This window comes from Lolium rigidum, chromosome 2 (genome assembly GCF_022539505.1).
Source record: "Lolium rigidum isolate FL_2022 chromosome 2, APGP_CSIRO_Lrig_0.1, whole genome shotgun sequence".
Classification (NCBI taxonomy): Eukaryota; Viridiplantae; Streptophyta; class Magnoliopsida; order Poales; family Poaceae; genus Lolium; species Lolium rigidum.
This window is the reverse complement of record NC_061509.1, coordinates 57833387-57858464: the sequence shown is the minus strand read 5'-3', so window position 1 is coordinate 57858464 and position 25078 is coordinate 57833387. Positions and strand designations below refer to the sequence as shown.

The window sequence follows — 25078 nt, the reverse complement described above, 5'->3', positions numbered from 1 at the left end:
GCCATCAATTAGCTCTCTCTTTGCCAATTCTGCCATGCCAAGCTCACTCATATGTCCAAGACGCTTGTGCCAAAGGTTAGTCTTACTAGTTTCATCGGAACTAACAGATGAGCAGCAATACCGGGCAAAGTGCTACCTCTAAGGACATATAATTTCGCAGAATTCATATCACCAATCATAATAATGAGAGAACCTGATGATACCTTCAAAAGTTTGTTCCCACCTTTGTACTTGTACCCGTCACAATCAAGGGTACTCAAAGAGATCAAATTCCTCGCCATGGAGGGTATGTGTTTCACTCCTGTCAACGTGCGTGTCATCCCATCATGGGTCTTGATCCGAACAGTAACCAATGCCAACAATGCTGCACCTGGTTGTCATTCCCCACACGCACAAAATCTCCACTCTGCACGAGACTCATAAGAACTGAACCAATCTTTGTTACAGCAAATATGAAACGAACATGCGAGTATCAAGAATCCATTCATCATCACGTGAAACACATGCAGCCAAAACAGCTAAGCAATCTCCATCGGAACTATCACTACCAGCAACAACAGCGAGCCTCACCCTTACCGGTGACAACGGCAGCCTTACCATTACCATCATTAGTTTTCGGTTGGTAAGTTCCGTTCCTTTTCTCCTTGTTCTGCAGCTTCCAACAATCATCAATATTGTGGCTAGATTTCTTACAATACCTGCAGAACTTGTCACGTCCTTTGGACTTTGAGCGACCTCTATCGCCCTTGCTCTTATCTCTGTTGTTGTGGTAGTAGTTATCTCGCTGCTCGATCCTGCCACGGACCTCTAACGCCTCCGCCTTGGAGGACGAACTTTCAGCCTGCACCATAAATTTCATTTTCTCCTTTTGTTGGAGAGCATCATAAACTTCCGCGAGAGTTAGTTTGTCGCGGCTCAATAATATGGTGTCACGAAAATTACTGAAAGAATTAGGCAGCGAGCATAAAAGAAGAAGACCTAAATCCTCATCCTCATACTTAACTTCTATAGACTGCAAATCGAAACAATCTCTTTCCAGGAAGATAGGTGATTCATTACCGAACCTCCCTCTTGCAACTTATGCGAGAACAGCTTCATCTTCACGTGCAATCTGCCCGTGAGATCCTTGGACAAACAGATCTCCTCTAGTTTGACCCATAACTCGGCGGTGGTTTTCTCCCGCAGCACTTCCTGCAGAATATTATTGGACAGATGGAGTTGAATCAACGATAAAGCCTTACGGTCTTTCCGCTTCTCCGCATCGGTCCAGGTATCCTTCGCTTTCTCGCCGAAAGCATCGATCGCTTCATCCGGATCCGAAGATTGGGCGAGAATCGCCCTCATCTTCACTTGCCACAAAGCAAATCTCGTGGTGTAGTCCAGCTGCGGTAGATCGAACTTCGGTGACGACATCTCGTAAACCCTAGATCCAAAGAACACGGGCTCGATACCACTTGTTATAATTGAGATGCACAATAAACGAAGAACGAAAAGTAAAACACCTGCAGGGGACACGAGATTTTAACGTGGAAAACCCTTGCAACACACAAGGGAAAAACCACGGGCGCCAGCCAACAAAACTTCACTATTTCGGTGGTGTTTACAAACGCCGTGGGTGTACAATGATGCGATGATAACCCTAGCGGCGGCTTACAGGGAATATAAATAGGCGGTGGCAACGATCCGTACCGCGGGGCTGCCGCCCCGCACCCCCGCGAGCGTCCACGTAGGGCACGACATATGGGCTAACTTCTGACTACGCTACGCTTCGGCCCAAGCCTCCGGCGACGGGCCTCGCTCCGCTCGTCAGAAGTTAGCCTCCCTTTAGTATATGAATTTGGATCACAAAATAACAGGAGCGATAGTCGAGGTTGACGGCGGTCGTGCAGAGGAAGAGTGGGCAGCGCCATCTGCGCGAGAGGGCTGTGGTGCTGGCGGCCTCCCTGGCGGGGGTGAGGGATAGAATGCGGACGAGCAGGTTGTTGGAGAGATTGGACAGGCGGTCCGAGGCGGCGGCAGCGGCGGCCGCCATGTGTCAAGATCTTACAGCTTGTTTGGCAACTTGAGGGAAGGGGCATGGGAATTCACCAATAATCCTAAACCTACGGATGTTTCATACGGAATTGGCTTACGGACGTACGTGGAAGTTGCTGGCTGGTGAAAATTTGTTTTGCTCCCGTGATTTCAGGGCTAGAATGGCTCCACGCTTCTCCACGTCAGTCCGTAACCAGAATTTCGTAAAAATCTGTCTCTAGTTCTAGCATTACTGGCAATTCACAGATGAGAGTTAACCGAGGGATTAGGTTTGGGAAATTGATTAGCAGTCTCATTCTCATTCCCACGTTTGGTATGCTGTGAGATGTGCTAATGGGAATTTCCCTGCCTTTACGTGCGCAACTAGCGGAAGCAGTTCCGATTCTCTTTCGCGGGCCCACTACCTTCGATCGATGTTACAGAGATACACAAGGAACGGAAGATTTGTTGTTTCAATTTCCTTTCCCTACTCTAATTAATTCCCAGGCCCCCCATGGGAAGAGATTCGTGGGAGTTAAGGGCATTTTCAACGGGGCGACCCATTCCGCGCCCGCGCGTCCGGATGGGTCCAATCGGACAAAAACGCGGTCCAGCGCGCGGACCCATCCCAAAAACGGATGACCGCGGCGTCCGGGACGACCTAAATCCGGCCCAAATCTGGGACGAGTTTGCGTGGCCGCGGACGCCGAAGGCTGGTCGCTCGCGTCCTCCCCTTGTCCGCCCCTGGCCCGCCTGTCTGTCTCCAAAAACACAAACCCCTCGCACATATCTCCCGCCGCTCCGCCGCCAGCCAAGGACCGGCGATTTGGGAGCTTTGTCGACGCCGGCCACCGTCGTCGAGACGCCGGCAAGCGGGGCGAAAGCATAGTTCGCGGCTCCACGCCGCTTTCACCGTGTCGTAGTAGAGTCGGCGGACGCCGTCGCCGTCGCTGTTGTTCTCTCGCCGTCGCGAGACCTCCCGCCGTTCGCAGCTGCGCCGTTGCCGCCGGAGGTGAGCTCTCGTGCACCGTGTTTCCAGACCGCAAGTTGGCCGAGACGGCCATGGCCTGCAGGTCCCTACGGACGCATTGGATGGCCTTCGCCTGCGAGGTGTTCGATGAAATGGGCATACTAAAATTTATCTCTTTTCATATGTAGATCATGGTGGACAGCGACGACGACTACTTCTTCAAGAACTTCATCGACACGTCGTCAGACGAGGAGTCTGAGGACGAATTTTTCACAGACGCTGCGCTCATCATCCACGAGCACATTGTCTCGCAGATTCCCGTGCACCGGGGGTCCTTGCTGGGGTGCGCGGCCGCCTTGGACCGCAAAAAAGAACACGGCCACGACCAGCTCTTCACGTACTAAAATTTATCCCTTTTCGCCGTCGTTTTCGGATGTCCGCTTGTGTAATCATGCATAACATGATTGTTGAGGTAGAGCGGGATGATTCACTCTTTGATAATGACTGGGAGGGCCAGGGAGAGTTAGCTACTCCTCAAGGTGGCCCGACATCATTTCAGGACATTCTTCATGCACACCATGAAATTCGAGATCTAGCTGTACACAACCAGCTGCAGGCTGATTTAATCGAGCACGTGTGGCAGCATGTAGGCAACAATGTTGCAAACAACAATGATGAAGGAAATCCCGAAGCCTAAAGCATTTGTAACGTTTTTACATTTTATTTGAATAATCATTTATCATTGATTACGTGGACAACCGTACTGTGTAATAAATTTTAAGCATTTGAACTATTTTCTATAATTTATTTGACGTTTATAGTGAATTTACAAGCAAAAACATACCATACGGCGCCGCGACCCAATTCTGCCGCGATGGGCGCACCGCGCGCCCAAACGGACGCGCGGACGCAGGGCTCCGTCCGCGCGTCCACTCGGCCACCCAAACGGCTCGGTCCAGCGCGTTCGTTTAGGTCGCTCGGTTGGAAATGCCCTAACCTCATTAATTCCCTGTCCCATTACAAGTCCCATTCCCTCCAGCCAAACGGGGGAGCCGGGGAGGGCAAGTCACCGACCCCTGAAACTCCCATTCCCTGCGACCCATTCCCATGAAACAAACACGCTGTAGAGGAAATCGAATTTACTTTGGGCTTCTCCGGACCTTTTCGCGTTCTGTTTGGCAAAAATAGAGGGTCAGAGAGAGCCGGCCATGCTATATATATTATTTACAATATTTGGTAAAATCAAAATTTGCTACGTTTGACCAGTATAATATGTAAAAAAGTACATTATCTAGAAAATAAAAATAAAATGATTCAATATACTATCACATTGTTTATATTTAACTATAAAGGCCAACTTCTACTAGCAGAGTGATGCCCGTCACCGAAAGGCTTGCACCGAGTGGAGCGGAAAGTGGACCGACAACTTGAGAATTGTTTTGAAAGTAACTTTGCATCACAACTCATGGAGAAGAAATTTTGTAATATAAACTTGCTTTGCTCTCACAAGTCAATAAGGAATTTAGAAGGCACTAGCGGGAACATTTGAGAAAAAGAAACGGTGCCATGATAAACAAGTTTGTACTAAAAATAAGCTTTAACCTGGAAAGTCGACCAGCTTTTCACGAGCCGGTAAGTTTTCGAAAACCAACTAAGTAGGATGAAAACCATGTTTACATAGCAAACGTGCCTTTTTGTTACAAAAGTTGCTTTACATAAACATGTGTTAAAACGTGTGTATCTAGGATGTAGTTTTGAAGATCTCAACATGACGAACGCAATGGTGAAACAAATTTTTAGTTTGATGCTTTGTTTGAAATCAATACTGCCGGGTTCATGAGATACCTGGTAACATTGGCCTAGGAACCTCAGAGCCAGTGGATGGTCGGATACAAATATATATGTTGACACGATATTTTGATAGAGTAGTACTAGATAGGTTTTCATAATGACGTGAAACAAAAAAAGAATTCATACTTGTTGGCACCTAGCAGGTATCCATCTTAACAATAAGAACATGTATTTTACATGTGTAGATATTTGTTCACATCATTCTATGAAGGCTGGGACATGTTAGTCTCCAAAGTTAATTTTTTCCTTTCAAACATGAATATGTCCAAAAAAGAAAAAAGAAAGGCCTATTTTATGTTTCTATATATTGATCAATAACAAAGTTTTAGAAGTTTTACTTCAAAATTTCTTGAACATCATTGATTTGGATCATGGTTAATATTATATTTTTATACGTTTTCTTTAACTGTCCTATTCCTATCCACCGTACAATGGTGCTAATTATATGCCCATATACAGTGATTTCATATATACTTACTCTACGCTTCGGTGATAAAAGGATCGCGAGCCAGTATTAGGGACGTGTACACATATCTAGACTCTAGAGACAACATTGGACTTATTTACCCATAACTTGGATGGCAGACGGCATAGCCTTCACATCGCGCCCTGGAATTTTTGTATCTCTTTCTCTTAGGAATATTGTTTGCTAAGCATGACTTTTTACCTGTATGATTTTTTTGTATTATTTTGACCGTGTGAATCGTAGATGCAGATGGTGGGAGTTGAACTCTTCTACATATGTGTCATGTACTCATGTCATATTTTCATGGTCTAAAGAATCTAGAAAATCTCTCATTTTGATGAAAAGTAAAATACTCATACATATCGAACCGCCATCAAAGATTATATTGTGTTATAGACAAATTATAGTTTTTTTCCACTTGTGATGGTCAATAGTTAGCCAAGCACTCCCTGGACAATGCAGAAATCAAGGCGCGGACAATGTTGGTAAAATAAATTGCCCGCCGTCTCCTCCCCTAGAAACCCTAGCCACCGCACTCTATATCCTCTATCCATCGGTCCCCTCTGGCCCTACCGGCGTCAGGAGGGGTGGGGAACTTGAACTATGGGGGTGGAGTTTTTCAATAATAAATAATTCTTTCGGCACTTTAGTTTCGAGTTGGGTGGTCCTATTTTTCTTGGCCTTTGTGTCGACGGAGAAGGCAACTTCTTTAATAAGTGTTTTTAAGGCCTTTTGTTTGGCGACAAGAGTTCCTTCCCATACTCAATGGTAATGTTAGAAGATCAAAATTTTCTAGGTGTGGCCTTGCTTCATCGGATCGATTTTGGATGGTTTCTGATGGTTGTCATGAGGAGGTTTGTCCTCGCAATATCCATCCCGGCTGATATGTCCTGGACAATGGTGATTCGCATTGTCAGCTCCACAACAACATGGGCCAGGCTGTTCAGTTCATCTTCCCTACAATACTTGTGTTGATACAATTTCCGATGTTGGTTGATTGTTTTAAAGGCTGCATCGTTGGAATTACGGCACAAAATCAAAATTATAGGAGAATCCTCGCTGGTATTTATAGGTATGTGGTTTGGTATCTATATCTTTTTCTATGGATGACTTCGGAATAGTACAAGATTATGTCATGAAAGAAGAAATAGTTTAAAGGCCTTGATGATTTGCTCTTTTTGGACTTTATTTTGTAATTTCTAAAGATGCCACATGTTTACGGTGTACTATTCGCTCCCTTTTCCGATAAAGGGAGCTTTATTACTCAAAAAATTTAAGCATTACACCTGGCCTCTGCATAACCAGGATGCACACAGCCGTTGAGGATCCACAAACATATCAAAGTAAAAATTACATAAGAGTGGAATGTCGTACTATTCGTTCCTATAAATATCATGTATTGAATGTCAAAAAGAAGGTGTGGTCAAAGAGGGCAAGGAGAGAGACATGCGATCATAAAAACTCATCTAGAGTTTTGTCCTCTTTGCCGGTGATACTGTCGTTCTGCCTCCGGTGGCCTTGGAGTCTTGGAGGTGTGACGGTCCATGGCCCCTTGCTAGTGGGAGGGTCTCGTTCTTTGTTTACTTTGTTTTTCAGTGTCTTCTTCGAGATGGTGAGGCAAAGATAAATACTATCTTGAAATCAGAATAAGGTGCTCCTCGTCCTATCCTCGCACTAGACGTCTAGCGTTTGCGGAAGGCGCGTGAAGTTGTGTCCCGCGGATCTCGTGTGGTCTAGTCGGTACAAGAATCCAAAATGTAATAAAAAAATTACAAGAAGGTTTAATGTCAGGTTCTTCCAATTCCAATCTTAAGCACGATGGCTTTTTTTTTAATCTACTATACGACAAGTTTTGTTCGGTTTCAGTGATGGAGGGATGAAGACGGCGGCGCGCTTTCTGCTCGCGCCAGTATCAACAGTCGTGCTAGGGGGTCTACGGATTTATTTTTAATTTTTATAACCATTTATAAATAATTATCTATATCAGTGGAACTTTTCCAAAAAAAAAAAAAGTTCAAAGAGAGCGCGCTTCTTCATTCATCCTTGTCGTCCTCCCTGGGCAGAGCTTGGCGGTAACTGTGCACATGCGAAATTGCGAACACCACCCACAATTCCCCCTCTCCTTCCCTGCCATGGTGCTCAAGTTCGCAACCACGTGGCCGTATGGACGAACGGACGCCAGCGGGCTAGCTCCCGCACCGCCACCGATGGAGCTAGCTTGCTAAAATTAGCGCGAGGGGTCGAGCAGCGCCCGCCAGCTAGGGTAGGTGGCCATTGCCATCGTCCGGCGATTGAGCACAGAGAGAGGCAGCGAGGCGCGGGCCGGGGTGATCAGGGGAGCCTGATGGGGTCGTGGCGCAAGGCCTACGGCGCCCTCAAGGACTCCACCAGGGTCGGCCTCGCCAAGGTCAACAGCGACTTCAAGGTGAATGCACGCATGCGCCGGAGATGGCGATGGTTCCCTGTTCTTGCGTGATTAGCTCCCAAATCGCAATTTTGGATGGATGAATTTGTCTCGCGGATGATCACTTTTGGGAATGGCAGGATTTGGATATTGCGATTGTGAAGGCGACCAACCACGTAGAATGCCCTCCCAAGGAACGGCACGTCAGAAGTCAGCAATCCGTTTCCTCCATCGCCTAGCTAAGGACGAAATAGCTCATCAGTTCATCATCTGTAATCTTGTAATTTCGCCTCACGTTGCAGAAATATTCTATGCAACCTCGGTGAGCCGCCCTCGAGCCGATGTCGCATACTGCATATACACCTTGTCGAGAAGGTTGTCTAAGACAAAGAATTGGACAGTGGGTGCTCTTCCTCTTGGCCTCCTGTCGATTCCTTTGTCTCCCATTCTCATGTCTAGAAGAATGCCATTTTCCAGCCTTCTTTTCAGTAACTGCATCGGTTCATGGCATCTCATGTTAGGTCGCTTTGAAGACATTGATAGTGATACACAGGCTTCTGCGAGAAGGCGATCCTACGTTCAAAGAGGAGTTCATGGCCTACTCATACAGAGGAAACATCTTGCACATGGCGAACTTCAAGGATGACTCGAGCCCATTGGGTTTGGTTCCTTGCATCCTACTCAACAATTTGTTTTTCCAAGGACACGTAAAAAGATTTGTGTCATCTTTGGCAGCTTGGGATTGCTCTGCATGGGTTCGCACCTACGCGCTTTTCCTGGAGGAACGGCTCGAGTGCTTTAGGGTTCTGAAATACGACATCGAAACGGAGCGTCTCACGAAATCTTCCCAGTGTTCTACCAAGGTGGGAATTAGGTCTTTTCCGGCAATGCCATGGCTAATTTTGTTTCCTTGCATTGCGCCGACTGATTAAAATATTATCCACCTCACAAATGCAGGCACATAGTAGAACCCGGACACTGCCTTGCCTTGATCTTATGGAGCATTTGCCTGCATTGCAGCAGCTGCTTTTCAGGCTTATGGGCTGCCAGGTTTGGAACTCCCATGTTCTGCTACTTAAATCCTATAATTTTTATGGATTATTTACTAGCTGAATTTATATTTTCACCATTGCAGCCTGAAGGTGCAGCGTGCTCAAATTACCTTATTCAGTATGCATTAGCCTTGGTAACCTGCAAACCTTTTTTTTACAGACGATTGTTTTCATTATCCAAGAACTATTTGGTGTTATATATGTTATGGTGGTGTTTTGCGTGTGTTAGGCTTTGAAGGAGAGTTTCAAGATATACTGTGCAATCAATGATGGAATCATCAATCTTGTTGATATGGTAAAGTGATCTTTTCATGGCATTCTAATACTTGACTTAACATTGTAAATAGTGCTAACCATGGATTTCTGGATCCATTTGATCTGATGCAGTTCTTTGACATGCCAAAGTATGATGCTATCAAGGCTCTTGCTATCTATAAAAGAGCCGGCATGCAGGTTTGTCAACATCTTTTTACCTTTTGTGTACCCTGGTACTGCTTTGAGCTCAAGCTTAGCAGCTTATTTAATCCGCAGGCAGAAAATCTTGCCGATTTTTACGACTTCTGCAAAGATCTTGAGCTTGCCAGGACGTTCCAGTTTCCTACCCTCAGACAGGTCTGTTCCACAATAGCCTGCTGCACCTCTGGTATCTTGATCATGCGACGGTGGAAGGGTAAACAAACTGACTGTTGCATCTCATGATCATGGTGTTTTAATGTGCTTTCCATCGTGCAATGCTCTACAGCCACCCCCATCATTTCTTGCAACAATGGAGGAGTACATCAGAGAAGCGCCACGTCCCTCAGTCAAGAGTATTGTGAGTGCAGTCCTGTTTTACAGAGAAGTGCTAGTGCCACAGCGGTTCTTTTGCCATATTCTGGCTGGTAAATATTCCTGTTCACAATGCAGGAGAGTGGGGAGAGGAAGCTGCTAACCTACAATGAAGAAGAAGCTCCAAAGGAACCCGAAAAGCTGGTGGAAGAGCAGAAAGAAGAGCCCGTAGAGCCTGAACAGGAACCTGAGCCTGAGCCTGAACAACAACAATTGCAGCCACTGCAAACTACTGGAGATTTACTCGTAGTCTTCTCTATGAGCTTTTATCTGGCCCATTTCTGTTCATCTCCTCTCAATCTGTCCTTTCTTGCTTGTATGATCTATGCAGATCAACCTGGATGAAGAGGTGAATCCCTTGGTCATGGACCTCGAAGAACACAATGCGCTTGCACTTGCTATTGTGGCACCAGGTAGAGAAGATAGCCGTAAACCTCTGTTGTCAAGCTCTCTCAAATAGTACCATAATTCATTCTGCCATGATTGCCAAACCATTGATCACCTAATGTCCAATGAACTTTTTTTCTGATAAAGATGTCCAATGAACTTACTTTGCACTGTTGCTCTGAAATGTTCTACCAAGACAGAAGTGTCATCAGATGTTTTGGTTACTTGTAGGTGATCAAAACAACGCGCCAACTTGTCTAGACTTGTTTTCTGGCAGCACATCTGGGTGGGAGCTGGCCCTCGTCACTGCTCCGAGCAACCTCACCAGCCAACCAATTGAGACCAAATTGGTCAGTATATTACCCTTACTGGTTAGCTAGTTTCGGATAGCTTAAAAGTCAGAACTTGTAAGTCCATGGTTCGAAAACTGATCTGAATCACTTGCACATTTTCCATCCGATTAACAGGCTGGGGGCTTTGACAAGTTGCTACTCGACAGCCTCTACGAAGATGAGGCGAGGAGGCAGCAGATAGCCAGCATGACCTACCACGGCAGCTCTGGACAAGCCAACCCGTTCGAAACCAATGACCCTTTCGCCATGTCCAATAGCTTCACGCCACCATCCAACGTCCAGCTGGCAATGGTGACTCAGCAGCAGCACTACTTCCAGGCTCAGCAACATCAGCAGCAATATTACCAGCCTCAACTACAGGAGCAGTATTTCCAGGCTCAGCATCATCAGCACCAGTATTTCCAGGCTCAGCAGCATCAGCACCAATATTTCCAGCAGCAGCCTATGTCTTCCGCGCACTCGTCCGGAGCTTACAATCCCTTTGGTGATCCTTTCAGTGACCTTGTAACATTGGCTTCTCCAAAACAAGGCAATTCAAGTTTGCTCTGAATTTCCTGGTCTGTTTCTGATGTCAGTCAATATAGATGGGTACTCCCCTTCTCACTCGAGTAGAGCAACCTGTACAACATTAATTCCGTGGAATTAAGATTGATGTACATACACCGGTGACCTTTGCAATATCCACATTCGGAGCTAACATGACTACTAACACATCATTTTGTTATATTCCCTAGTGTTATATTCCCTAGTGACTCAGATTTGTTTAGATTCGCCTGTATCAACATACTAAAACACGCAAATGTGAGTCACTTATTTGTGGACGGAAGGAGTACTAAGTACTCTAGATATATTTTATGCAGGAACAAATAGTTTGGTGAATAATGAAACATTGCTATCATACAGGTAAGGAATTGCACAAATGTCACATTAACTCACCATAAGCCTAAATTACTGCATACGTTATTTAAGGATCAACACTTCTGCGATAGAGTACAAAGAAACGTGCGGATCAGAAATGTAAACATGTCGGCAAAACTAAGCAAGATAAACTATAAGGTGGTTCTCATTTCATAATCTTTATACAAAAAAGAGTGGGTATAATAACTGCTCAACTTGACAAAACCCCTGTTCCTCAAGAGATGGGAGCTAGGAAACTAAAAAGGGAAAAGGAAGAGACACAAGAATGAGAGAAAAGGTGAAACGGATAGCTAATAGAAGCATATAAATTGCACAGTGGATTACAATGTGGGCACTATCACCTCAGCCCTACCTAGGGTCCCAGAATGACAGGGCGTCGCTATTATTGCAGCAACGACATGTCTCTGGCCCTGTATCTGTGTTAAGAAGCTAAGTATCAATTTCACAATTTACATACAAAAAAAAATCCTAGGGAAATCCTAGGCCAATGGCAAAGAATTGTGTATAATTCAAGCAGATGTGTCACTGGAAAATAGCTCCAGTAGATTGTTGAGAGTATCTGGGTAAAATTTTCTTGCAAAAAGGAAGCACGGTCTCTTTGTTCCGTCCAATATACATGGGGTCGATGTCACAGTTTTCTGCAATAGAGACACAGAAACATGTCAGATCCTTTCACATCAATGCTACACCACAGCTATATGCAACTTGAAATTATGCTGAACTACTGAAATGAAAAATCTTCTGAATGCCATCTGACGACATGGTCTCAATATCTAAACATTCCATCCATTAATAGTGATCACATGCAAGATATGTTCCCAAACACATAAATGCAAACATTCAAAACAAAAAAATATCTTCAGTTGTTCAACACCAATTCCTACTAATAGAAACATCATATCTTATACTTACAGCATCATCGCTTGCAATGTGCACATTCTCATTGAAAGACTGCAGAACAATGAAGTAAACGAGTCAGTGTACAACATATAGAGGACATGTTAACTGGCAACAATTTATTCTCATTTTCCAAGATAAAAGCATACCGTTAAGTTCTTTAGGAGTGCATAGGTAATATCCGCCGCTCTATAGGACCTAGGATGCCATTTACCCTCAGACCAGTCAACATGTGTCACTGACCAATTAGAGATTCCACCAGGATCTACTATCTGAACAATAATGTGGAAGTAAAAAAAAAAAACGACCAGCACAAAAAGAAAGCAAGGTATCGGTTAAAATGATTTGTTACTGACATTGAACAAGGTTGGCAAGTAATGCTCATCAGCAATACAGTTCCGTCCCACTGCTGGCTGCAAAATACAAAAGCAAAAAAAACATGGCTTATCTAGAATCAACTTCTAAAGAAAGGCATTCTAACAAGGTGAAATACAAGAGCACTTGTTCTAGAAAAAGCTAATATATAGCATGGAAAAAAAAAGGCAGTGCATGTGATCATCTGTGCCTGATTTTATACAGTTCACAAAACATGGAACAGAAGGCACTTCTCTGAAGGTTTGTGAGCATTCGTTTTAACCAGTAACCCCATGATTTCCTGTGGTTTTTTAGCCGAACCAGTCGAAACTAAGTGGCACTGTGGCACAAGTCTTCTCCCAGTTTCAGGTCATTCCATTTATCCACCTTGAGGTTTTAACGTAAACTAGACTCATAGCATTGTTACCAACTGTACTTTACGAAACCTACATATGTTCTCATAGAAAAAGAGCTATCAGTTATCACTATATGCATGTAACAAGCAATTGCATAACTGGCATCTAGTTTCTTTCAAAGAAGAACTACCAAAGGAGGGAAAGATACCTTGCAATATAGCTTGAACTTTCTGTAGTAAAGAGTGTCTGCCATAATCAGTATAGCATGCCTTCTTGTTACAGCAAACCACTACATGAAGCACAAAAGTTACTCAGCAAAGCATGAAGAAATGCAAGCAGTTGATTCCTACTACCAACAGTCATGTGGGGCCACCATATACCCATCAGAGGAAGGATAAGGACAGCCGGTGCCTCGATCTCCAAGTCACCTTGAAACTAAAGTTAGGATAGTAAATGCATTTGGTTTATTTTAAAAGGTTAGCTAGAGCTTGCCATGCTCTGCAGATTTGGCTTAAGCTTTTCTTTCTCAATCCTTTTATATGAAGAGAAGCTGGAGGAGGCAAATAGAAAGTTGAGCAATAATCTCGTCACGTACGCATGAGTATGGTCACCGCCCACCAGTGGAATAAGGGTAGATTTTGATCCACGGTCGATCGATTGATCATGTTTCCACTTACATACAAAATTTGATGCATGTTTTCAGGAGCTATGTAATCTTGATCAAGTTATAGGTAAAACTAATTGGAGAAGGCAAAGATTGTACAACCTTACTCCCTCGACTAGAAACCCACTAGATTGGACTAGCTTCTCCTAAATTCCAAAAAACACCCTCAACTACAAAGCCATAAAGTTCACAACCTAAACACTCGAGTGGTGAAAACTCAAAACATCCTCCTCTCACTAAACACCATAGTTTTGGTTGATGTGACATCTGTTTACATGTTCCTATGATATGGTGGTGACGTCAAGATCGATACAAACATCCACATTATCATTCTTCTCCTTAGGATTCTACTCAATATAGAGTTGCCTGCTGGGATACAAGATAAGCCTGATGCAGTTGATAACATGGCAAAGTCCACTCATGAAGAGCCAGCCTAGGGGAAAGACTCAAAGTTGGACAGTTTCAGTAGTTGGAGAGTGAAGAGTTGAGGGTGTGATACGGAATTGCTCATTTATGATACCAGGTAATTATTTAGATGAAACACATTATGAGTATACGAGTGCGCATAAATCAATGAACTTCATTTCACCAAAAGGAAAAGAAAGAATGTACTTTCGAACAGTAAATATTCTAAAGTAAGGTAGTCGATTAGTAGTACAACGAAACATGTACCTGGTGACCCTTCCTGAAGTCCCTTCGTTCTATTTCAGGGAACATTTCTATAAAATACCTTCCAGTTCCATGTACACCAGGATCCAGGTAGCTGACAACATGGAGTATGGATAAACAATCAACACAACGCTAAAGAGCTGAAAACTAGGACAGGTTTTACTCTGTCAAATTAAATGGGCAGCGAACATATCCCCATGCTAAATTCTTTTAAATAGGAAGTCATAGCTTGTATTGTAGACTGTCTTTTTTATGTCATGTGTGTTTTGTGCTCCTTTGATATAAGAAATACAAGTGGAAACTGATGGTGAGATAAAATGTACACGCTGGAGTTATTCCCAATTTCCATATCTCCAACTGTTTCTACCTAGAGAATAAGAAGCAAAATTAAACTGTAGAAGTATATAGGTATTATCATCAACACAGAGCTCTTACGGTCTGACCTATCAACGAAGCTAACATTTGCTCTCATCAGATAATTGTAGATGTGATCAAATGTATGTAGTGGAATGCAGCTGTCATACAAAGAAAAGGGATATTAACGTACTGAAAGAAAATTGTCAAAGGAAAACTTTTGCAAGAAGAATCATTCAAAACCTGTCAGAAAGCAAGACAAAGAACTGATTATCAATATCTTGCAATGCATTTGCCAACAGCCTCTTCTCTGCATCAACCATTGAAACCCTCCCCCATACTACCTGCATTCCAAGGATATAACAATGTTTAGTTTTGTAACGACAAACATCTAGATTAAACTAATACTCCCTCCGTTCCTTGACATAAGCCATATGGTTTTTGGCACAAAAATTAAAGAACAAACATGGAGGGGAAATTACACAGGTTTGGGCGGGATTATCCGTGGACAATTGACGTGCGAAAATAGAGGACTTTGCATAAGAAACGGAAACGGAAACGGAAACTAATCCCTAAAAAAATTGTCCAGGGAAGTGGGTAAACTGCAATACACTCTATATTATGGAATTTTCCACAAAAAAATATACGGCTTATATCTCGGAATGGAGAGACTAATGCGACATGTTGCTCCACAAAAATGACAGGAAACACTCATTGCTGTGAAATTCTAGAAGGCAGGACATAGTTCTTTGCTGAAAAGTAGTACTATGGTCTTCTCCCATATAAAACACAGCAAGTTACCCCAGACAAAAAAATGTTTCAGATGCATGACTACAAAAGAAAGCACGTTACAGCCAGACAAAAAGCTCATGTCACATGCATGACTGATCCAGTTGCTTCCAGATCTCCCTATGTCAACTGTAATAACTAATAAATTCTAAAAATAGCCCATTTACTCAGTTTACCTCTGGACATTAATATTTTCTATCTCAGTGCATTCTAACATCCAATCTTCATGATAGTACAATACCATATGTTATATTTTGATACACTAGCTAAATACTCATGTACGAAAAATATCTACATAACTGATAATGTTAAACCACTGTCAATGAGTCAGCCTGCCTTACACCTCAGTTGTGTTGTCGTGCTCATTCGAGTTTAGCCAAAATAGGCATCATAGCTCGACCTACAGCCTCACACCTACACAGCCATGCCTAGTCGTTTGTTGGAGGTTTTAGGAAGTGTTAAATTCATTTGTTAGAGGGAGCTTAGCAATATTTTGGTGAGTTAGTTCTTTTTGGTTAGAGATTTTTTGCCAAGGTGACAAACTCTCAGCAGTAGAAACATCATAAATATTTTATTATATAGAGCCATATCATGGTTTGTGGTCAGATTATGAGGCCTGTGTATCTCGTAAGATGAACAACATATAGTTATCTCCGCTCAAATATTTGAATGAGCAATCCGGTTATCCTTCATCTCTTTGAAAGGAAATGCAGCAGGTGAGGCCCCTACATCAGTTTTGTTTTGAAATGATAAGAACCCAGATTCATGTTCGTGTCATCGTGAGGACTTGACCTTGGTGGCTGGGTCGTACAACCACTCCCCTAACCAAGTGAGATAGGCTCACTTCTTCTGGTTATCTTCCATTGGTGTGGTTTAGGTTTACATGATCATTCGCCATTTTTAAATAGACAATTTATTAACATCTCGTACAATCTAATCTAGAGATTTTCATCAGTGTGCCTTTGTCACCGTATCCACGCTCAATCCAATGGCACCCTAAGGCGCTTGTGCATATTTCTGACCACACTGTGATCTATATTTATTACTGTTTTGGCAGTTTTGCATATGCAATGAAGAATGCAGTGAAAACACAAGCAACACATGATTTTCTTCTTGCCCAACAACCCCATAATCTCTTAAAGTTTGATCATCTATTCTTCCTTATTTGGATTCAGTCGCCTGATTAAATGATGAGGTTAAGATAAACGAAGAAAAGAAGCATACAAAGCAGGAGTGGGAGTTAGTACCTTTTCACTACGAATTTCACGGTTCAAAAACAGAGAGCTATTATGCACAGGTTTTTCACGCGATGCATGGATATAAATCGAATATCGTCCCTCCTGGTCCTGTGTACACAAGTTCAAGAAAAATCATTTCTCATTCTACATTAAGATGTCGCTACATGCAGATATAATAAAAACTCTATAGTCGTTTAAAAAGACAGATGATGAGTGAACCTGTAAGAACTTCTCCCACAATCTCTCAAAGGGCAATGAATCAGGTGTCAAGAACATAAAAGCGATCTTTGGATTCTTTGACACGGGCATAGGCATTGATAGCAGATCCCTGATAACCACAGCCGAAGCAATCTCTTCATCGGTCGGCTCCCGCAGTGTCACAGCAGGGAGCCAATCCTTAAATGGGGTGCAAACACTTGAAGCAAAGAAGTAACAGGCGGAGTAGCGCCGTGGAGGATACACGTAGGCCCCAATCAAGGAAACAATAACAATTGACAGTAGCACAATTATCCACATGGGCTTCTTGGCAGCGCCTCGGTGGCGTGGAGGTGGCATGGCTGTCATGTCCTTGCTGCCCCGCCGCCACACTCGCGATACTTTCATCTCCTTGGCATTGCTAAATCAAGAGCAGAACATTCGTAGCATACCCTCTGCGTACACTTCAGAATGCCAAAACTGCATGCCACGTTATCAGAAAGAGTGAATAGCACTATGTCCCCGATGCCGCCACCTTTCTGCAATAGCACAAGATTCCACAGGATTAATCCATGGACTACATTCCTATACCAGAAACAAAGCAGCAACGACTATGACGCCATATGTCATGTACGGAGGGAATTCAGCAAGACGCACGCAACAACGGAATCGTCCTGAACTTTTTAAAGGCTATTCTATGAGATCTGCTACTTATATTTTTTGACGAAACATCTGCTACAAAATTTTCCCTAATAGCTTCGGTTTTTTCTTTTTTGAGGAACACTTGCTTTGCTTGTTACTAGTAATGCAGTTTGGCGAGTAGTTCGAGGTTTCAAACAAACGTTTCAAATCAGTGACATTGTCTAAACGATTGAAACAACAACAACAGCGTGAGATGGCGATCCCCCTGTTCAAAACGGAACATGTGGAATAGTCAAAAATGGTTGCTCCCTAAAGTCAACTCGTAGCCAAATACCCAAATCCCATGATCCCATCTTAAATCTACAGCATATTACCAATCTAAACCCGATCGTCATCTGAAAAAAAAACGCAGTATCCCGCGCCAAATCACGCGCACCACGAACGCCCAACCCAAATCACCTGACAAAACCCACGCGGAAACAGGGACTCCGCAACCCGAAACAGCACGGGAAAGCGTCGGAACGCGCGCGGCAGGCCGTGCTCATTCCCGGGCCAACCCGCCGAAATGCTAGGGAACCGAGCAGAGCAGGAGCGCGGGACCGAGCTCGAAACGGCGGGAGGAGAACCTCACCCACGAGGCGGAGCGCGAGGAGGGCAGCGCCGTGCCCAGGAAACAGAGGCGCGTCTCTTCGCGGGGCGGGCGGGGCGGGATCTGGGCCCTGGCTCCGGCGAAATCGGAGCTAGGGCTCGCGCGGCGCGGTGGCGGAGGTGGTGGTGGGCGACGAGGTGGTGGAAGTGGGGAGGAAGGGGACGAGGGGACTTGTGTGAAACAAAATGGGGGATTCATTAATGGCCAAGTGGCGTTAATCATTTGTTAAGACCCGCCCGGTTTTTATTGCTTCTTGTGTTCCGCCTGCAGACTCGGGAAATAAAAGGCCAAAGGCTTCAATGTTAAATTAATAACGCTTTCAACATTGAAAAGATATAAGGTGCTAACCTATCTTACTAGATCTCCCTAAAAAATCTATCTTACTAAATCGAACAACACACCCACGCAAACTATTAAAGAAACTACAATCGAGACTGCGAACTACTAAAGAAGCTACAATCGAGAGCGCAAACTATTAAGAAGCTACAATCGTAAGCGCTAACAGTAGACACCACTATTACGAAGACTTCCGCATAATCAAATCAGAAACTAGGCACCAACAATGTCAGGCCGGAGCTCACCCAACGAACACGTACACCATCGACATACCTCCCCCGTCGCAGGCAACGCCACCAAAGACCGAACACCACTAGGAACCGACCAACACTGACCATAAACCAGCAAGCAGCACCAAGATAGCTCAACGAAGGAGCATAGCACGAAGCAAACTTTGTCAAAGATTGCCAAATGAAGGGACAATGCCATCCAAAGAAGCACCACACCTCCACCACACAACAATAGGAGAGCCCCACGGTGTGAGCTCCAAAGACGATGTCTTTAATAAAAGCACGACGCAGGATGCTGCCACCGCCCGATACGAGGATCTTAGGTTTTCACCTGGAGCATGAAGGAGGACCAAGAGAACCACATCGACACCTTCAATAAGGGAACGACGTCCACGGACGCCGTCGTCGCGGCACAAGGATTGGGCGAGGGTTTCCCCTCGGCATGAACTCTCCACCTCCAACACAGGGAACAGGCCACCGCCGAGACGACACCCACGCTGCTCGCTAAACGCCACGCCGCCCTCACGACCGTGGCACCGGCTAGCACCGGAGCCATTGGCTCGTCCCCAACCAACATGGGCCCCACCTTTCAGGGTGATAACTGCAAGAACACAGATTAATTGTAGCTAGTTTCGAAATAAGCGTATCGATCGAACCACGAGGAGCTACTAGTTAGGATCTTAATGTCACTTGCTACTACCTATAAAAGATTACGTAAAAGTTGTTTCTGATCTCGAAATGTTTTAAGGGGATGGTTGTAATTGGTTGTAATAAAGTAAATAAAGCAACAAAAAGCGTTACAAGAAATGGGTTTAAACTTAATAAGACAAAGTGTTCATTATTGGATACACCTCTAGCGTTAGGATTCATGTTCATCAAGATAAAGTATACTTTTAATCATATCGTGTGTGGGAGAGCTCCATAATAAGATGCGCCCAGAAAACGATTGGTCATCGCATCTCTAAAATAACCACATCAGCTAGTCTTCTTCAAGCCACATATTGACTATTTCTATTAAGGGTTTTACCCCGTGGTTATCAATATGATCTTAGTGAGTCCCTCTTTATCCCCTCATCCATGTGTTAAAGTACCGATACGGTAATGTCACATCTCGCCGTTCACTTTAGTACACTTCATAAGGTAGTTCCCTCTCGAGACCATAAGGTAAATATTACATTATGCACAAAACATAATATCAACAGAGAGCACTAACACACATTAATACTTACAACCATAAATCATCTTAGATTTATCTCATATTTATGTTAGGGTTTCTCCATCTCCCCAAGAACTAAAAGATCTACTCACACATGGAAGCAATCAAGAACATCATCATAATCTTATGGAGGGGTGAAAGGAATGGAATGAATTCGAACACAAATCCACAATAGCAATCAAGATTACAACTATGGTTGGAGGTGAATGGTATTGGTGATGTAGCGGTTGATGATGATGAGAAGGGGATGATGCCTTGTCCTCCGAGGATTCACGTAGCAGCCCGAATGTTGTCTTCTCCAAAGTTCCTTCTCTAGATCTGATCTGGGGAGGTGTTTCTCTGTTTTGCGGAGTTGTGTGTCTCAAATCTATGTGTCGTCTGCGCGAGATGAAAGTATTTGAAGAGGCGGTGCTCCTGACACACCGTACGGACGGACGGTACAGGCCGGTGGGCTCCCCCCGTACCGATGCCCGCTAAACCTACTGGAAGTTGTCCCTCGCATCCTCCTTTCGCCTAGGTGCATAATTAAGTGCTAAAATGATTTTTGTCATATCAAAATACTATAAAATGATAGTTTTTATTGATATTTCATCATTGTCTTATTATTTTGAGATCCTGCGTAGACAAGCATAAAAGGGCGCGGTAGCGCGGTGAAATACAAAAATCCTATTGCTACTCAATCACATCTTAATGAAATAACGGTGTAAAAACATGCTAAAAATACACCCATCACACGGATGCCGCCCCAGCTTCCAAACTCCCTGCGCCGCCGAACCGACCAGAAAAACGCAGACCACCAAGGCAGTAAGGGACCCGGCCGAACAAACATGACCTCGACGGCTTCAGCATCCACACCACCACGCAGGTCCCACAGACCCCTCCGTATTGGTGCACTGCAATCACCGCGGTTGCCACCAACGCTAAAAATGGACCTCCCACTAGATTGACGCCAAGTAGCCCATATGGCTGCCGACAACGTCAGATCAGGGGAGGGACGAGATGGGCTCCCTGGGCCTGGGCCCCTTCCTTAACCCAAGAACCCAAGACGATCGGGAAGAGGGTGCCACCTGGCGTCCCCCCCGGATCCTGCCCGCAGGAGCAGCCCGCCGAAGCACCTTACCAGGCCGAGCCGCCGCCATCAGAGTTGCCACCGCGCTTGACCACCTACCTGCACCTAGGGGTTATGAGCTTGGGCTGTGAACAGAACATGAGGAGGGGACCTCGCCGTCGCTGTCAATCGCGCGGGGGAAGCCCAGCGACGCCCACCGGCAGCAGCGAGGGAGGGGGAGGGCGGGGAGGAAGTTTTGGTTAGGGTTTTTTCACCTTCGAAGTTGCCTTTTTAATCTATATAGTCTGTGCCCAAATCTATGTTTTTAGATAATAGACAATGGTCTGATGCTAAATTAATAACGCCCTTAACGGTGAAGAAGATATATGACGCTGAAACTAGCTTGTAAGATACAACTGCACACAGAAATATAAGCGTACCGACGAGACTATAAACGGAAACGCAAAATAACACGACTATTACGAAGACTATGCGGAAAATAGAGCAAATGTTGGACGAGCTACATTGTCGGGCGGTGCTCACCTAACACGGGCGAGCCAAGAAACACTTCATTCGACTGTCGACCGTCGTAGGCAGCGTCACCAAAAACCGACCACCACCAAGAAAACCATCACTTTTCACAACCGGCGTTGTAGAACCAGGGTAGCAAAAAGCAAGCCTTGCCAAGATTGGCAGAATGCAGAGCCAACCCAGAAACATCACCACTCCGCCACACCACCGCCGAAGAGCTACCAGCCGTGAGCTCCAAGATGGTGTCTTCAAGACGAGAACGATACCGGGGTGCCGCCACCGCTCGATCCGAGGATCTTGGGTTTTCACCCGGAGAATGTAGAAGGACCGGGAGAAGCCCCAACGACGCCATCAGGAAGAGGACGGCGTCCACGGACGTCACGGCCATGGCCCAAACGGGCAAGGGTTCCCCTCGGCATAGTCTTCCCTCCTTCTACATAGGGTATCGACCGCCAAATGACAGTCGAACCGCCGCCACCGCACGCTTCTCGCTAGCCACCACGTCGTCCCCATGGTTGTGGTCTCCGACTAGCACATGAGTTACCGGTACGCTCTGCCAACTAACATGACCCCAACCCCATCAGGGATATCGCCCCGGCGTCCAAACTCTATGCACCACAAAACTGAGGGAAAACGAGAACCACCACCACGAGGACCTCCGACCTGCGAGCACGCGACACCTAGCAACTGCACCACGCCCCTAGAGATGACCAGGATGATGACCTACAAGTTACAACCCCCATGGCTGTCGGAACCACCAGATCTAGGGACGAAGGCCTTAGGGCTCAGGGCCCCTGCCTCGGCCCAAGCGCGAGGCATGCGTACATGGTCACTGTTATAAAAGCGACAAGCAAATAACAAAGAACGAAACAAGAACACACGCAGGGGACACAAGATTTAACGTAGAAAATCCCTTCCAACACAGAAGGGGAAAAAACCACGGGCGCCAGCCAGCAAAACTTCACTATATCGGGAGGTGTTTACAAACGCCGTGGGTTATCTTATAATCTGATAAACCCTAGCCGGCGGCTTACAAGATGTATATATAGGCGGTGCCAACGATCCGTACCGTACCGTACGCTTCGGCCCAAGCCTCCGGCGACGGGCCTCGCTCCGCTCGTCAGAAGTTAGCCTCCCTTTAGTATATGAATTTGGATCACAATATAACAGTCACGCTCCCCGTTTAACTCCCTGGAAATCCTCCTCAAAGAAGCTGCACCGCTGCCAGCCCGCCATGCCACCATGGACGACCACCCTTGTAACATGGCTCCCGCCTCCTTCAGAGATCGCATCGCCCGCCACTTCTTAAGCTCCCAAGGGAGCCATCGCTGCCCCGAGCACGCCTAGACCGCAGAGCCATCACGCTGCCGCAGAGCGGTCGCGCCGCCATGGCCCCTTCTTAGCGTCACACCCCCAAGGGCCGATGTCACCTGCGTCGTCATCACCGCGAGGAGGGGAGAAGTCGCCCTGCCAGCAGCAGCACCCGGGCACCGCCAGGCGACGCCCTCTGTCAACGGCGAGGCAGGGGAGGAGGAGGGAGGACGCTGGTGACTAGCTCTATATGAAGTGTATCTTCAACTTCTCTGCTTACCCTAGTATTAGTGCCAATCCAACTCTATCTCGTAGTGTCCCAATTACTCCTTTTCGACACATAGACTAGAATGTGCTTTGATGTTTGAATCTTGCGAGTTTCGGCGATGCTTGATAAACCCGATTGTACGAGGACTTTTCTTCATTGCATTGGACACAAAGTGCTCCAATATAATTGCATTAGTGAATCTTACAAGGTGTATCGATGTCGTAATTCCTTCACGGGCCTTTAGAAAATTTCCAGTGCTCTATCTTGGGGTCGCATCTTAGTTCTGCAAAAAAAAAATCTATTTACAAACTAGGATTGTAGTAACATACGCTAAGAGGCGGCGTTAAGAGGCTTGAAAATATGCACAAATTAGTGAATATAAATACTCTTTGTGGCTCAAATTAATTGATGCAACTCAGGAGTCAAGTATATTGAACATGCTAGTAGATTTTGTAGACTAAAATTTCTCTTGCATGATGAGAAACAGAACTTGGTGTGAGCGCTGACCTTTTTAAAATTTAAAAGGACGTTTCGAGTCTGGTGGCTCTTAGTGAATGCTCGTCAAACTGGCAATTGAATTATATATACTTTTAACGAGCTAGGAGCATTTTAGATTTTGTTCAATTACAACATGACAGTAGCTGTTTTAAATAATTGACATAGTTTTATCTAGATTTACATGTATCTAGATTCTAGGCGAAATTAAGTCAGTTAAATTAGAGAGTAGATCAAAACGATGTTATCCTTCTTGCCCTGTACCAATTCATGGTTGAATCACTAACGTGAGACGTGATCATGATGATGAATGGCTACGGCGGATCGGGTGTATGATGTGACAAATGGGAGCAAGCAACAAAAGGGTGATTTTGGCTGTCACACTCACGCCGCACACAAAACTACAACATCTGAACATCTGATCCCACCAGAACAGAGGTAGGAACGTATGTGTAGACCGCAGAGGGGCGACCGAGGCGATGTTGGATACAGAAAAAACAAAAGGGATCCTGCTATCTTGTGTGAAAGAATCATTTGCACGCTGGCTCACATGGGACTATTGGGATCTAGTCAAATGACAGCCTGCTGATCCAAATAGGAAGGGAGAAGAACATGTCCATCTCCTTTACACTCCGTGCTACGTATCTATTACTAGTAGTGGTGCACATGCAGACTAATACACATAATTCAGTTTAATATTTTATATTTAAGTTTCATAATGTTTACAAATAATTTTAAGTATGTTACACGATAGTAAACGACAAATACCCACTATCAAAATCTGTTGCTCCGCACAAGAACTTCACAATAGGATCATAGTTAAAGTATTTATCCTGTAATTTATGTTGCGGGGAAAGCAAATAAGTGGGTAAGATGTTGTTTATGTGTCTTTGAGGGATAATATAAAGAATTAAGAATTCCATTCTTCACGTCGCCGTTCATATTTTAGTATATACTTATTCAACTAAAATAACAAAATCAACTACGTAGGACAAGATTTTACATGAAGAACTAGTCAGAAAAGCAGGAATATGAAGGCCACATTCAAACTGAATTAATGGAAAAGCTGAATGCTCTAATACTTCCAGCTGTCGATTTTTAGGCTAATCCAACAGATAATTTATCCAATTGCTTACCCCAGGTTGATATGAGACTAAAGTTATATATGCATTGTGCTCCAGCGAATACAACAATGCGATAGTCCTAAATCAGCTACTACCAAGATATTGGATTCAAATAACTACAAAGTATGACAATTCAATGATGTAAATTCACTTTGCCACAAATATCCATGTTAGCAAGTGTAACATCCTAGGACTTAGGGCAAACACGGGGTAGATTTAGAAAAGGGTTGTGCATTGCATCGCAAAACGGGGGAAATTTTCGCGCTTAATTGCATAAAATCTAAGAGGGATCTAGGTTTCTCTCTCGTTGCAGCTAGGGTTTAGTGTAATGAGAGTGCGATGAATTTCGACATGATCTCTTTTGAACCTAGGGTTTTGGAAGGAATTTAAATTTGAATTGATATTCAAATGTGAGTCATAAATCATAATTGAATGTAAGAAACCATCATATATTTGAAATATTATTTCAT

At 44.6% G+C, this 25078-nt stretch overlaps 2 protein-coding genes across 2 annotated transcripts; one reads left to right on the top strand and one right to left on the bottom strand.

The window, feature by feature from the left end:
- Positions 1-7641: 7641 nt before the first annotated feature.
- LOC124686533 (putative clathrin assembly protein At5g57200) lies at positions 7642-10873 on the top strand. Its single transcript, XM_047220466.1, has 15 exons — positions 7642-7725; positions 7845-7914; positions 8007-8104; positions 8226-8364; positions 8440-8567; positions 8662-8754; positions 8840-8890; positions 8986-9051; positions 9144-9209; positions 9288-9368; positions 9499-9570; positions 9663-9830; positions 9916-9997; positions 10203-10321; positions 10439-10873. Exons 1-15 carry the CDS (start codon positions 7645-7647, stop codon positions 10871-10873), a joined length of 1749 nt encoding a protein of 582 aa, XP_047076422.1. The 5' UTR covers positions 7642-7644.
- Positions 10874-11520: 647 nt separating this feature from the next.
- On the bottom strand, positions 11521-17289 carry LOC124691792 (glycosyltransferase BC10-like). The gene is made up of 10 exons (XM_047225063.1): positions 16783-17289; positions 16573-16671; positions 14780-14880; positions 14626-14697; positions 14186-14276; positions 13058-13138; positions 12496-12552; positions 12289-12411; positions 12155-12193; positions 11521-11880 (listed from the first exon to the last, which is right to left on the bottom strand). The coding sequence occupies exons 1-10, from the start codon at positions 17164-17166 to the stop codon at positions 11752-11754; spliced, it is 1176 nt and encodes a 391-aa protein (XP_047081019.1). The 5' UTR covers positions 17167-17289; the 3' UTR covers positions 11521-11751.
- Between the last annotated feature and the right edge of the window lie 7789 nt (positions 17290-25078).